The sequence below is a fragment of the Ascaphus truei genome, chromosome 7 (assembly GCF_040206685.1).
Source record: "Ascaphus truei isolate aAscTru1 chromosome 7, aAscTru1.hap1, whole genome shotgun sequence".
NCBI lineage: Eukaryota > Metazoa > Chordata > Amphibia > Anura > Ascaphidae > Ascaphus > Ascaphus truei.
Window position 1 is genome coordinate 29,783,094 of NC_134489.1, and position 12,310 is coordinate 29,795,403.

General features: G+C 43.9%; 2 protein-coding genes across 2 annotated transcripts in view; both read right to left on the reverse strand.

Moving 5' to 3' along the window:
- Positions 1 to 161: 161 nt before the first annotated feature.
- LOC142499945 (vomeronasal type-2 receptor 26-like) lies at positions 162 to 1,294 on the reverse strand. Its single transcript, XM_075610002.1, has one exon. It carries the CDS (start codon positions 1,292 to 1,294, stop codon positions 398 to 400), a length of 897 nt encoding a protein of 298 aa, XP_075466117.1. The 3' UTR covers positions 162 to 397.
- A 3,042-nt stretch (positions 1,295 to 4,336) lies between these two features.
- LOC142499946 (vomeronasal type-2 receptor 26-like) overlaps positions 4,337 to 12,310 on the reverse strand; it is a 72,290-nt gene continuing 64,316 nt past the window's right edge. Inside the window, exon 5 of the mRNA XM_075610003.1 lies at positions 4,337 to 4,501. Within this exon, the coding sequence (XP_075466118.1) occupies positions 4,337 to 4,501 (165 nt within the window). The remainder of the gene's footprint in view (positions 4,502 to 12,310) is intronic.

Genomic DNA, 12,310 nt, shown 5'->3' on the forward strand with positions numbered 1-12,310 from the left:
CCTGAAGAAACAATAGTAACATGACATCTGGTATAACATGAATATTTTATCTGTTCTGGAGAAATGTAACCAAAAAATATAATGTGGATTATTTTTAAGACTGTGGTAATCATTGATCTTTTGGGGGAAAGGATTATGTACTTAAAAGGAAGACTCTGGCAAAATAACATTATTTTATTACTGGGTTCTTAGTATAATTTATAACAGAAAGGAGGGTTGATCATTAAGAGGAGATGAAAAGCATTTAATCGCATGTTCCTCTACTGTACATAGACATGTTAAGTATTATGTGATGGAAACCAAAGTCAGTGTTATTATATAGATACAGAAGAGATTATATTCTTCATTTCAATATATTCAGGAATCTATTAAAGGCAGTTGTGGTTCTCCTGCCAGCCTACTTTTTCTGGGTTAGATAGGCTCTAGTGTTCATTTCAGGCCTGAGAAGTATAATGTAACATTTAGGAATAAATATACAACCCAGTAACCCAGCACTGGAAGCCAGGATGGCAAATATCTCTACAGCTATTATGTATCTGCCTTTGCTGCTCATATAGGCTGGAATGAAGGAGATCCAGACACTGCAGAACACCAACATGCTGAATGTGATAAACTTGGCTTCATTAAAACTATCAGGCAAGTTTCTGGCTAAGAAAGCAACAATGAAACTGATAAAGGCCAGAAATCCCATGTATCCGAGTACACAATAGAATCCAATCAGTGACCCTTCATTACATGTAAGTAATATCTTCCCAATCTCATCTTCCATGTTATAGTATGGGAAAGGAGGGGAGCTTCCCAGCCAAACAGCACATATTAGAACTTGAGTCAGAGAACAGAAGAGGACGATAGAGTTAGACACTATGGATCCCATCCAGCTCCTTAACTTGCTGCCTGGCCTGGTGACATTGAAGGCAATGATTACAGTCACAGTTTTGGCTAGAATGGAAGAGACAGAAATGGAGAAGGTGACTCCAAACACTGTTTGTCGCAGAATACAGGTCACTTGGAGGGGGTGACCAATGAATATCAGGTTACAGAGGAAGCACATCTTGAGAGAGAGAAGCAGAATGTAGCTGAGGTCTCTGTTGTTGGCTTTCACAATGGGAGTGCTTTGGTATTTGATGAATATTCCCATAACTAAAGTGGTGAGAAGAAAGAACAGAACAGATATCAAAGCAAGAGATGTTCCCAGGGGATCTTCATAGGACAAATAAATTATTTCTTTATCTATGCAGTCGTCTCGGTTACTATTTGGCCACTGAGTTGCTGGGCATTTGACACAGGTGCTCATATCTAAAAATGAAAAAGCAAAATTCCTTTAGTGGAAAGTGTATTCAGTACAAATTCACAACATTATTTAACACATTTCTAGTAACTTACAGAAGAGACATTCCCACCAAATATGAAATCATAGAGTTAAGACACATATGCCATTGAATACATATACAATTCTCTGTTCATTATGTATACATCTGAAAGTATTGTGACTTTAATCCATGAAGCATGGTACAGTACTGCACCGACACACTTTATTCGAGCAAATACCCGGTATGTACCTGGCAGATACCTGGAATGCGCCGCTCCTCACCTCTGACAAGCCCCGTTGCGTTTGCCTTCCCAGCCTGGGTTCATGCCTGGCTGACGGGCGGCTGATCTGTTAAATGATAATGATTAGGATTTAATAGGCTGCAATGCTTCGCGTGTCTACCAGATGGCATAAATTCATGAATTGTAATGCAGTATATATATATATACTGTGCAGTATTGCAGCCAGCGGGAATAAAATGCTTCAATCCCTGCTTGGAAAATACCTCAATGCACTCGGGCAGAAAACAGTCACAAACCTCAATACACCCGGGTATACCCGAATTCGTGGGACTAGCCGAGCTCGAATAAAGTGTGTCGCCAGTGTATGTATAGCGTGATTGAACAACATATTTATATATATGAAGTTACCTTACTAGTTATACCCCTCTAACCCAGGAATTGCGTACAATTGTTTTATCTGTGATCCATAGAGCAATTACAGTATTGTCTGTTTTTTTCTGTCATTTTAAGATTTTTATGTAGTCCTTCTTTTCTATCTCTAACTTCAAGCAGGAATGGGTAGTTAAACAATCAGGTTCTCCTACTTGTGTTTTACTCCTCAAGGGGTAACCCGTGGGTCCTCCTGAGTTGAACACCACTATTTTCATCTGTGGGGACCCCATGATATCTGAGATTACCGGGTTAAACCTCCCTGAGAGAAATCAAAATGACTGCCAAATCTCAGGCCAAAAGGAATCTGCAACATTATCGGTTGTGGCTGTCACGGAAGACCAGTACTTTTTAGACCGAAACCACCGAGATCATTATCACCAGATGTGACAGAGTTGTTTAATAAATGGAATTTATTATGGCAAACCAGCAGACATATCAAAATACACAATAACAAGTTACAATACCAACTGGGGGCCTGTGGAGTAGACTCTGTCCTCGACTAGGTGCAGGGCCTTCTACAGGTAGGCTTACCCTGTCTAATTGTTGTCCTGGTATCACAAAATGCTATTTTGTCTGTAGCAACTTTGAATATCCCACCAGTGCTATCACCGTCAAACTCACAGGACGCTCTGGTACTCTGATCAGCAGTGCTCCTTACATCAGCGATTGGAGCCGGAGAAGGCGAGAGGCCTCTGTAACTCACTTACTTGCACTCAGCTGTGTCTTCGGCAACGCGTCGCCATGGCAACGTGGCGTCAAATGACGCCGCGGGGTCATGTGACGTCACACGTCGCCATGGTAACGTGTGTCAAATGACGCGGCGGGATCACGTGACGTGGTGGCACATGACCCGTGGCAGCTTTTGACGCTGAGTATTTGCAGAGGGGGGTTGCAAATGCTGCAGCTCCCGGGCAGGGGGTGCAGCTGAAGAAGTTTGCCATCTTTTACAGGGAGAAGGAGTCACCGACCAACCAGTGCATGGATTGAGATGGTGCAGCCAATCCCAAGCCTGGGGCTTGCCTGGCTTTACCTGTCAGAGGACGGGGTATGTTAAGGTGCTGAAGACCGCTCTGTGATGACAGGGCTTCTGGCGAGCAGGAAATTTCGAACTGGACAATGGGAACCGAACCTAGGAACTCTGTCTCAGCATTGGCTTCCCCTGGCCAGCCCAATACCTACCGCTGGGTAGGCGCTTCAGTGTTTGCGAGGAACAAAGGCTCTCCCCATTGAGAGCCCATCCCCGACCTGATACATAGCCTTTCCCAGCTCAACAAATGTCTTAACACCTTGCTGCTCCCAGCCCTTGTCTCAATCCAGCATTTCTATGCAGGTGCCTCAGCTCATTCAATCACGAGTCTCCCTTCATAGAAATGAAGACATACAATACACCATGCAAGCCTGCTAGCTGGGGAAAAAAACAGTGGTACCAGAAATAAAAGTGCTTTACATTATATACATTTCTCTGTACCTTTCCCCTCCCCACCAATATATACATTAATAACCCCATTCCCTAACTCCCAGTTATGAGGCTATTTTCCACAAGGGGTCAAAACATGCAAAATGTGTCCGCCAAGCAAGCGTGCATAAGCGGCCAACAACACACGTTTTAGGGATAGCTAGCCGGTCTTCACCTTTATTATGTGAGGCCAGCTAAACCTACCATCAGAGTGGCTTCCTGTTGGATGAATCTAAATTCCCTTCTTAAACCAGGAAATAATACCAGTAACTTCATTAGTAAATATCTTGGGAACCTGGGGGTCCACAGAACTGAAAATAGTGCGGTTCAGCTCTGGAAGATCCCTGTTCCAAACCTGTAATAAAAACAATTAAATGTTCGTTGGGGTTTAAACTGCAGTAAGATTATAATAAAGCAGCTGATAAGGGAACGGAAACATAACCAGCTTTCAATTGACATTATTTACAAACATTTTTTTCCCCGGATGACTTGAATGCGTATTTATTAGGAATATTGCACCTACAGTATTTTTTTTTTAAATTCACCAAAAATGTAACCTTTAGAAAGCTCATGAATTCACTCCAATTCCTGGAGGTACTGTACCTACTGTATACGGGTAATGGGATTGAAAGTTTGTACAGATGTAGGAAGACTTGCTGTCTTCAGTGCCGCTGCCCACGCGCGGTCACCCACACCGCCTCTGCAGCTCTATCACAGCAGACACTGTCCCCTGCGCCACACACTTTTGCTTGTTCTTCTGTGATGCTGAGGACAGTAAGTCTGCATTTGTATCCTGAGGAAGTGGGTATTAATTATTGAGCATTCTCTATCCTACAGTACCATACGGTATACAGTACAACACTTTGACAGCAAAAAGAACATTGAATATTATAGTTATTAATATGGGGGACATAGCATAAGCTGAATGTTTCTCTTACCTGTTTGATTGGAAAACTCTCCCTCTGGGCAAGGAATACAGTCATAGCAGCAGGACGGCTGTCCTGTCCGTGATGACTTTCTGTATCCAGGAAGGCAGCTTTCACTGCAGACAGAGCGTGGGGTCTGTGCGACAAACAGCAGAAGCCTCATCAGTTTGCACTAGTACATTAAGGGCCTCATGCAGTATGCAGCGATAAGCCACATATAGCCAGCAAAAATTGCAGGCTTTTTTTCCTGAAATAAAACAAACCCGCAACCGCTTGCCGATAAACCATTTTTTCGCCGCTCATCGCCAGCTTTTCTTGTAGCCATTTTTTCACCGCTCTAGAATTGCGATTTTCTCTCCTAATCATCCCACCACAAAAAGTTGGTAGGAAGGTGGGGAGAAACGGTGGATGAGCGGCGAGACGGCACTTAGAAAAAATCAGGCCTTCCTCCTGCATCGGATTGATGCTGGGGGTCTCTGGAGCTGATACCCATTAATACCAGCACTGGAGACCCCTAGCATGAATCAGACGCAGGAATAATGCATTTACAGGCAACTTCATTACCTTAGCGGCTTACCACTATTATTAAGGCAATGAAGGGGTAAAACATCTGTGCCAGGTTTATTGTAAGTAGCGGGGGTAGATGAAGGTGATATTTGGCCCTTGGTGGGTGTTTAGGCCTTGTGGGGGTGTTGCGGGTGGACTTAACTCCTTTATTACCTTAGCAGTTAATACTGCTATGGCAAAGAAGGGGTTAACCCTTCCCGCTACCCACCCAGTAGGCTTAAACACCCATCCTTGGGGCTAATACACCTTCACCCTCCCCAACTACCCACAATAAAAAAAAAATACTCACAACAGCCTATGATGGTGATGGGGTACCCAGGCCAATAATAAACGTATTATGCCCGGCTGGGGGCCCCTGAGCCATATTGGGTAATTGTAAAGTTTTCTTTGTTCGGGGGTGAGGAGGAGCGCCAGGTGAATCGTGAATTTATAAGAAAAAATAAAACAAATATAGTGCAGACTGTAAAGACCAATAATGTCAATCTATAGTCTCTAAGAATAGAACTCACAAAACAACTCGTGCGTTATGGCATGTCAGAGATCCATCTCTCTCTGACTGGAGCCCTTTCAACTGTAGGTACCAGGATATCCCTCAATGGGCAGGTGTGGTATACATACAAAAAAATAGAGAGAAAACCACAATAGTGCATACTGTTCAGCCAATATATTTAAAATCACCGCGAGTAAGATCAACTCACATGTTCCAAATAACACACAGGTAGGGGAGAGAACCGCCGATTAATCTGAAAGACCCCGTCTGCAAGCAGCTTTCCAGCGTCTCACTCGCACCTCACCACTGACTTCCGCGTACGTCACTTCCGTCGCGTCACTTCCGCGGTCGCGTCACAGGTGAGGGCGGAAATACAATCTGTGTCTGGTATCAGCTCCTGTCTTGCCAGTCTCTCAGGTCCCCGGTTCACCACGTCAACTCTACACGTTTTGCCAAATTGCTTCCTCAGGAGTTGGAACTATCCCACCTGAGGAAGTTGAGCAGCTACTGTATTTACACACATTTATTATTATCACTATTGTACCACTGGTTGGTGTAAGGTTTATTAGTGTGTTTATCACTTCATGTGTTAATTTTAGACACTTTTATATCACTGTTTGAAGCGCCCTATCCATCCACACCCCCCTCCCCCTTTTTTCTTGGAATTGTAAAGTGCCAACTCTGCAACCATATGTTGGCTGTCATGGGAGACCTGCACTTTTAACACATTTATACACGGATCCTTTGATTGAGCAAAGCAAAGAGATAAAATCAATTGTAATTTATTTTCACAAATGACATACACACTATGTTACACAATTACACTAAAAATACACTTACTGGGACAGGGCAAACAAAAAAAAATTCCCAAAACGAAATCTTGGAAACAAATGTCTCTAGGAGCAATTTCCAAGTAGCGGGAGTTGTGAACAAACAGAGCTGGAAACAGTCTTTGGTCAGTGCCACCACTCGCAACCACTGTTACTCCGTCGTAGTTGCTTCATTCATTCTGCCTCTGTAGTATTGGATCTTGGAACCTTAGTTCTGACGAACTCTTAAATCTTGTCAAGATGTTACAAAGTTTGCAAATGAAGCTTAGATGAATCTGGTTCCTGATGGGCTGCACGGATTCTTATAGGGTTAAAACTCCTATACTTAACCTGTGCAGTCAAGCACTCCGTGGGAATAATTTTCCCCACCTATCCCGGGGCTGCCAATACTTAGCAAACCTGGCAGAGGTGGCTTCTCATTCTGCTAAGGGCATGTGCGAACCTCGCACTTTGACGCTTAGTATATATGAGACCCAACCTCCTTACCTGGTGACACTCAGTCTGGGCGAGTCACCATTTGCTAACTTGCCTGGACTTTACACTAAGATAGGGGTACTTTGGTTACACCTCCCCATTTCACACCTTAGTCGGCTTGAGCCTTTCAACTTCGGTCTTTCCAAGACATCGTAGCATTGAGCCAGCGGGATGCTTTAGAACTCCGTAGCTGAATATGGTCCACTCACTTGCAGGAATTTCCTGCCATGCATTTCTAATGACAGCGATTGCAAATTAAGTGTTTCCTCTTTTGCTGGCATTTCAAATGAAAATCCCTTTTGACCAATATGTTGGGACAAATAAAATAGGGGGACTTTCATTCACCAATATTTATATAACTTTCTAAAAGTTACGCTATATGACTTTTCATGGTTTTACCTGACCGGCGCTCACAGCAAATCTCAGCTTCCTAGCCAGAGTTAGCACAAAACCGCTTTCAATGCGGCCAAGTGCCGGACTTTAAAACCATTTTTTCCTTCACATGAAACACTGTTACATTTATACACTTTAAACCAGAAATGACATTACTCTCGCCACCTTATACCTGGTGGGAGATGTTCTGAACCTGGGGCATATACCAGGGAACGTGAATGTGAAAAAGAAAAAATGTGCACAAGCGCTAAAGACTAAAACACCAGTGTGACAATTGCAAAATATATATATATAAAGGCTGCCTAGTAATACTGTCAGTACTGACAGAGAAAGTGAAAGTGAAAACAAAGAAAAACCTGGCGCCAAAAGTTCATTGGATAATCCTGTACTCCTCAGGGTATCAGCACACTTGCTTGACAGGCCATGTAGGGGAAAAAACACAAACAGACACAGATCATAGTGCAACACTGTAGGGTTAAAACAGGTCTACACTAATACACACACTACACATATAACATAGAGACTCCTAGTGACTATAAAAACTATTTATTAAATAAAAAGAACTATGCCATAAAATGGTTTGGACAAATGAGAACACCGCTGGTCATCCAGATGGGAAAAATCAGAGCCCTACTTACAAGCAGCAAGGCAAATACAGGCAATGCAACAAAGAGTCCTCCGGCTGCTGCTGATGTCTTTGCAGAGACAGTGTTGGGCCTCCAACACTGCCACTGTTCCTGTTAACCCCTGGAGGGAGAGTCAGCACGAGAGTCGCGGTGCAGCAGGAATCACATCTCTGCAAAGACATTAGCAGCAGCACCTGGAGGACTCTTTGTTGCATTGCCTGTATTTGCCTTGCTGCTTTTAAGTAGGGCTCTGATTTTTCCCATCTGGATGACCAGCGGTGTTCTCATTTGTCCAAACCATTTTATAGCATAGTTCTTTTTATTTAATAAATAGTTTTTATAGTCACTAGGCATCTCTATGTTATATGTGCAGTGTGTGTATTAGTGTAGACCTGTTTTAACCCTACAGTGTTGCACTATGATCTGTGTCTGTTTGTGTTTTTTCCCCTACATGGCCTGTCAAGCAAGTGTGCTGATATCCTGAGGAGTACAGGATTATCCAATGAACTTTTGGCGCCAGGTTTTTCTTTGTTTTCACAGGGAACGTGAATGTGATTCACTCTCCAAGCCCGGTCTTACTATTCTGGTCTGTCCCTGCGTGTCTTATCTTCCAATGGACTTGCTGCATCTTTGTATTAAATTTTATTCATTATTTCTTTTTGTTTATTTTAAGAGTTTTGTGCTCCATTTTTATTACTTTTTAGTTTTAATAAAGTTTATGTGTACTTATTGGAACATTTCTATGTGCCTCTGTATTGGGAGGTAGGAGTCACTCATCTCTCCCCCCAGAGGGGAGACCAGCATCCACTAAAGATACCTTTATGTGTGTTTTCTCACACATGGCCGTGTGAGTATCATTTGATTTATTTATTCATCATTTAATCTCTATTTAACACCTGTCACCATTTCAAGACACCCCTACAGTACGTGAATCCACTCACACAAGGTCGTGTGAGCTATGTGCTTTCCGTATTAACATTTAATATCTTTGTTCACTTCCCCACGTGCAATATAAACATTGATGATCTGGACTGGACAAGGCGGCTATTTAAGAAGTAGCAAAGATACCCCCCATATAGGCTTCACTCACACTGGGCCGTGTGAGTGTTTGTATTTATTTATGTATTTATCTATTCACTGCCTTAAATACGGTTGACCTTTGCCTAAAACGAACATTGGTCTTATTGTTTGTGTTTAAGTGTATATTGCTCATACAGTACATGCATATATTTTCTGTTTGACTTGAGGGCAACGCCTGAAAGAAAAATCGTCGCCGAATAGAAAAATCATATCCGGTTCCAAAGAAGAAAAGAAGAAGAGAACACATAACATCACAGAAAAGAAAGTGAGAGAAGAAAAGAAGACCGGTAAAGATACCTTGATGTGATAGCACTTACACAAGGCCGTGTAAGTGTGTTTGCATTTTTTATTATTATCCCACATAGCCTCTATTAGAGTGTTATATAGAGTCTTTTACAGTTGTATACCACTATACCATCCCTCTACCTGTGCTCCGCCTTTTTTCCCCTGTTTCTCTGCATAATAAGGATCCTGGATAGATCCTATAGGGGTCAGAGTCATAGGAGAGACGACATCACTGAGGGGACCCTTGCACAATTGTTTTAAGGTTGTAAAAAAATGTATTTTATATATACCCCTTTTACCACTTCTCTTCAGAAGGAGCGTCCGGGTTTTTTGCTTTACTGTGCTGAAGCAGTGATTTCTCCATTGCCGGACACTCCCGGAATAGTAAGACACACATACATTCTCATTACATTTGTAGTGTTTCTGCCATCATTGGGTTGCAGAGCTGGCACTTTACAATTCCCCAATATGGCTCAGGGGCACCCAGCCAGGCATAATACCTTTATTATTGGCCTGGGTACCCCCTCACCATCACAGGCTGTTGCGAGTATTTTATTTTATTGTGGGTAGCGGGGGTGAAGGTGTATTAGCCCAAGGATGGGTGTTTAGGCCTATCGGGTGGGTAGCAGGAGGGGTTAACCCTTTATTACCATAGCGGTTAATACCACTATGGTAATGAATGGGGTTAACCCCTCCCGCTGCCTACCCTGTAGGCCTTAACACCCATCCTTGGGGCTAATACACCTTCACCCACAATAAAATCAAATACTCACAACAGCCCCAAAACCCACCTACTAGGCCCCCAATAAACCATTACAATATGTAATAAAACAACCATACACAAAGTGCCCCCCCCCCCATAAAACCATTATTTATTATTTTACACACAGGATTAATACCCCAGTCTAGCGGCGGTCCCCGGTGGTCCCAACGGGTGTCCGCTGGCCCCAAAGTGCACCCCAGTGTGTGCCCATGGGTGTCTGGGGGCCTCCGGGTGGTCCTCACCAGGCCCTCTGGGCCTCCAGGTGATACCTGCAAGTGTCCGTGGGCCACAATGTGGTCCTCAGGTGGTACCTGTGGGCATCCGGGGGTCCCCAGGTCATCCCCACTGGGGTCTCGGGGCCCTAGGTGGTTCCCATGGGTGTCTGGGGCCCTCGGGTGGTCCCTTTGGGTCCGCGGGCCCCCACAACTGTGGGGCCCCAGGTTCTTCCCCGCAGGTGTCCCCGTGTGTCCTCAGGAGGTACCCGTGGCATCCGGGGGTCCTCAGGTTGTTCCCACGGGGATCTGGGGGCCCTCGGCTTGTTCACAGGTGTCTCGGTGGTTCTCACAGGTGTCTGGGACCCTCGGGTGGTCCCCCGCAGGCCGGAGGTACCAATCCTGTTTGAAACAAAAAGAAAACAGCGCACAACGCCAAATAGTGAAGTAAGTAATAGAATGTATTACAATGTTAAAGGGGTAATAAATCTGCGTACATCAGATAGAAATAACATGTGCATTTAGTGCATAACACACTGGTTACCACTCTGTAGTTGTTAAACAGGACGGTCTGGCACTCAGCTGTCTCTGCAGGAGCCTCTATGATGGTTCTGGGGCATGGGATCCTTCATGCACTCCTCACACAGCAGGACGCTGCTCACAAGGGGATTCCTTTCAAGCAGCCTGGTAATACTGCAGATTCAGACACTTAGTGGGACCGCTCCTCAACCGGCGATATACTGCCTCCAGGGGAATTCCCCTACAGTCCCCCGTCTCTCCTGTGTAGATTTGCTGCTTTTCCCAGCTGCTATGATCTTAGGGCAGTCCAGAGCTGTTGGAATTGCTCTGCAAACACTTCCGCAGCTGCAGGGGCTTACACAGCGTGCCACGATGCCGCTCCGTCACGTGGTGTAGCGGAGTGACGTCACAGTTCTCGTGGCAATGGAGGAATCAATAGGGAGGAGGAAGGAGAGTCCCTTACAGTCTCTTACCGGCGCAGAAATCGCTCAGTTAGCACGGTGGCAGCCAATATAAGCTGATAGTGATACAAATCCAAAGGATGAATATAGGCAAAATGATGGCATTAATACATCCATCTGATGTACACAGATTTATTACCCCTTTAACATTGTAATACATTCTATTACTTACTTCACTATTTGGCGTTGTGCGCTGTTTTCTTTTTGTTTCCATTTCTTAGAGTGTGTGGGGTGCTGAGCCACCCCTAATGTTTATAGCAGCAGACGCCCTTATCAACCACACGGTTATGTTATAATTTAATTATTTAATCACTTATTCACTGTGGTATTGTGGTTTACTTTATTTATATATGGTTTAGTCACTGCACTGTATTCAATTATAAGGAGATAGATAGTAGCGCACAGTTTATTTCTGTTTTTCCACCAATCCTGTTTGTCAAAAAATAAAACATGGCATACATTTAAATCAATCCCTCCACCACCACCAAACACATACAGTACAGTAATGGGCATAATAACTATTATCCAGATATGGATAAGAGATTATTTTCTCCCATTATTAATCACATTAGCCAGCATAAAGTAAATAAATACAGTTCTACTTACCCCTGGCATTATGATGGACATCCTCGTCATCTTACTGCAGGTGCCTGCCCTCTGATGTCAGCAAGAATACATAATAAATACAATCTAATGGCCCCTAACCCCTTAATCACCTTAGCGGTAAATAACTGCTATAGTAATTAAGGGGTTAACCCACCCTGCCCCGATACCCACCCCGGACCCACTATGACTCCCACTTAACATTCAGGATGCACATTGATACCCTGACATCCAAAACCTGCTTGTCAGAAAGCATATTGCACAGCAGATGCTAATGCCACTTATCGACTATGGAGACACAGTATATGGCTCGGCACCCCAAACCCACATTAGAAAACTTGACAACTTCTACAATTCAATATGTCGTTCTGTTCTCCAATGCAACTACAACACACATCACTGCGAAATGCTCAAACAACTAGATTGGTCATCACTTGAGTCTAGACATAAAGTTCACCTTTCCTGTCTTGCCTTCAGATACTTTCTGGGCAAGCTACAGAGCTTTCTGAACAAGCTCCTCACCCCTACCACATGCAGCACTTATCATCTGAGATCTGACTCCAAAAGACTGTTCATGGTCCCAAAGCTCAAAGTATCCGGCCTTCCTCCTTCTCTTACCGTGCATCACAAAACTGGAACAAC

What these genes read in the sequence shown, in the direction of transcription:
- LOC142499945 (XM_075610002.1), bottom strand. Translation starts at nt 1,294, where the DNA reads ATGAGCACCTGTGTCAAATGCCCAGCAACTCAGTGGCCAAATAGTAAC.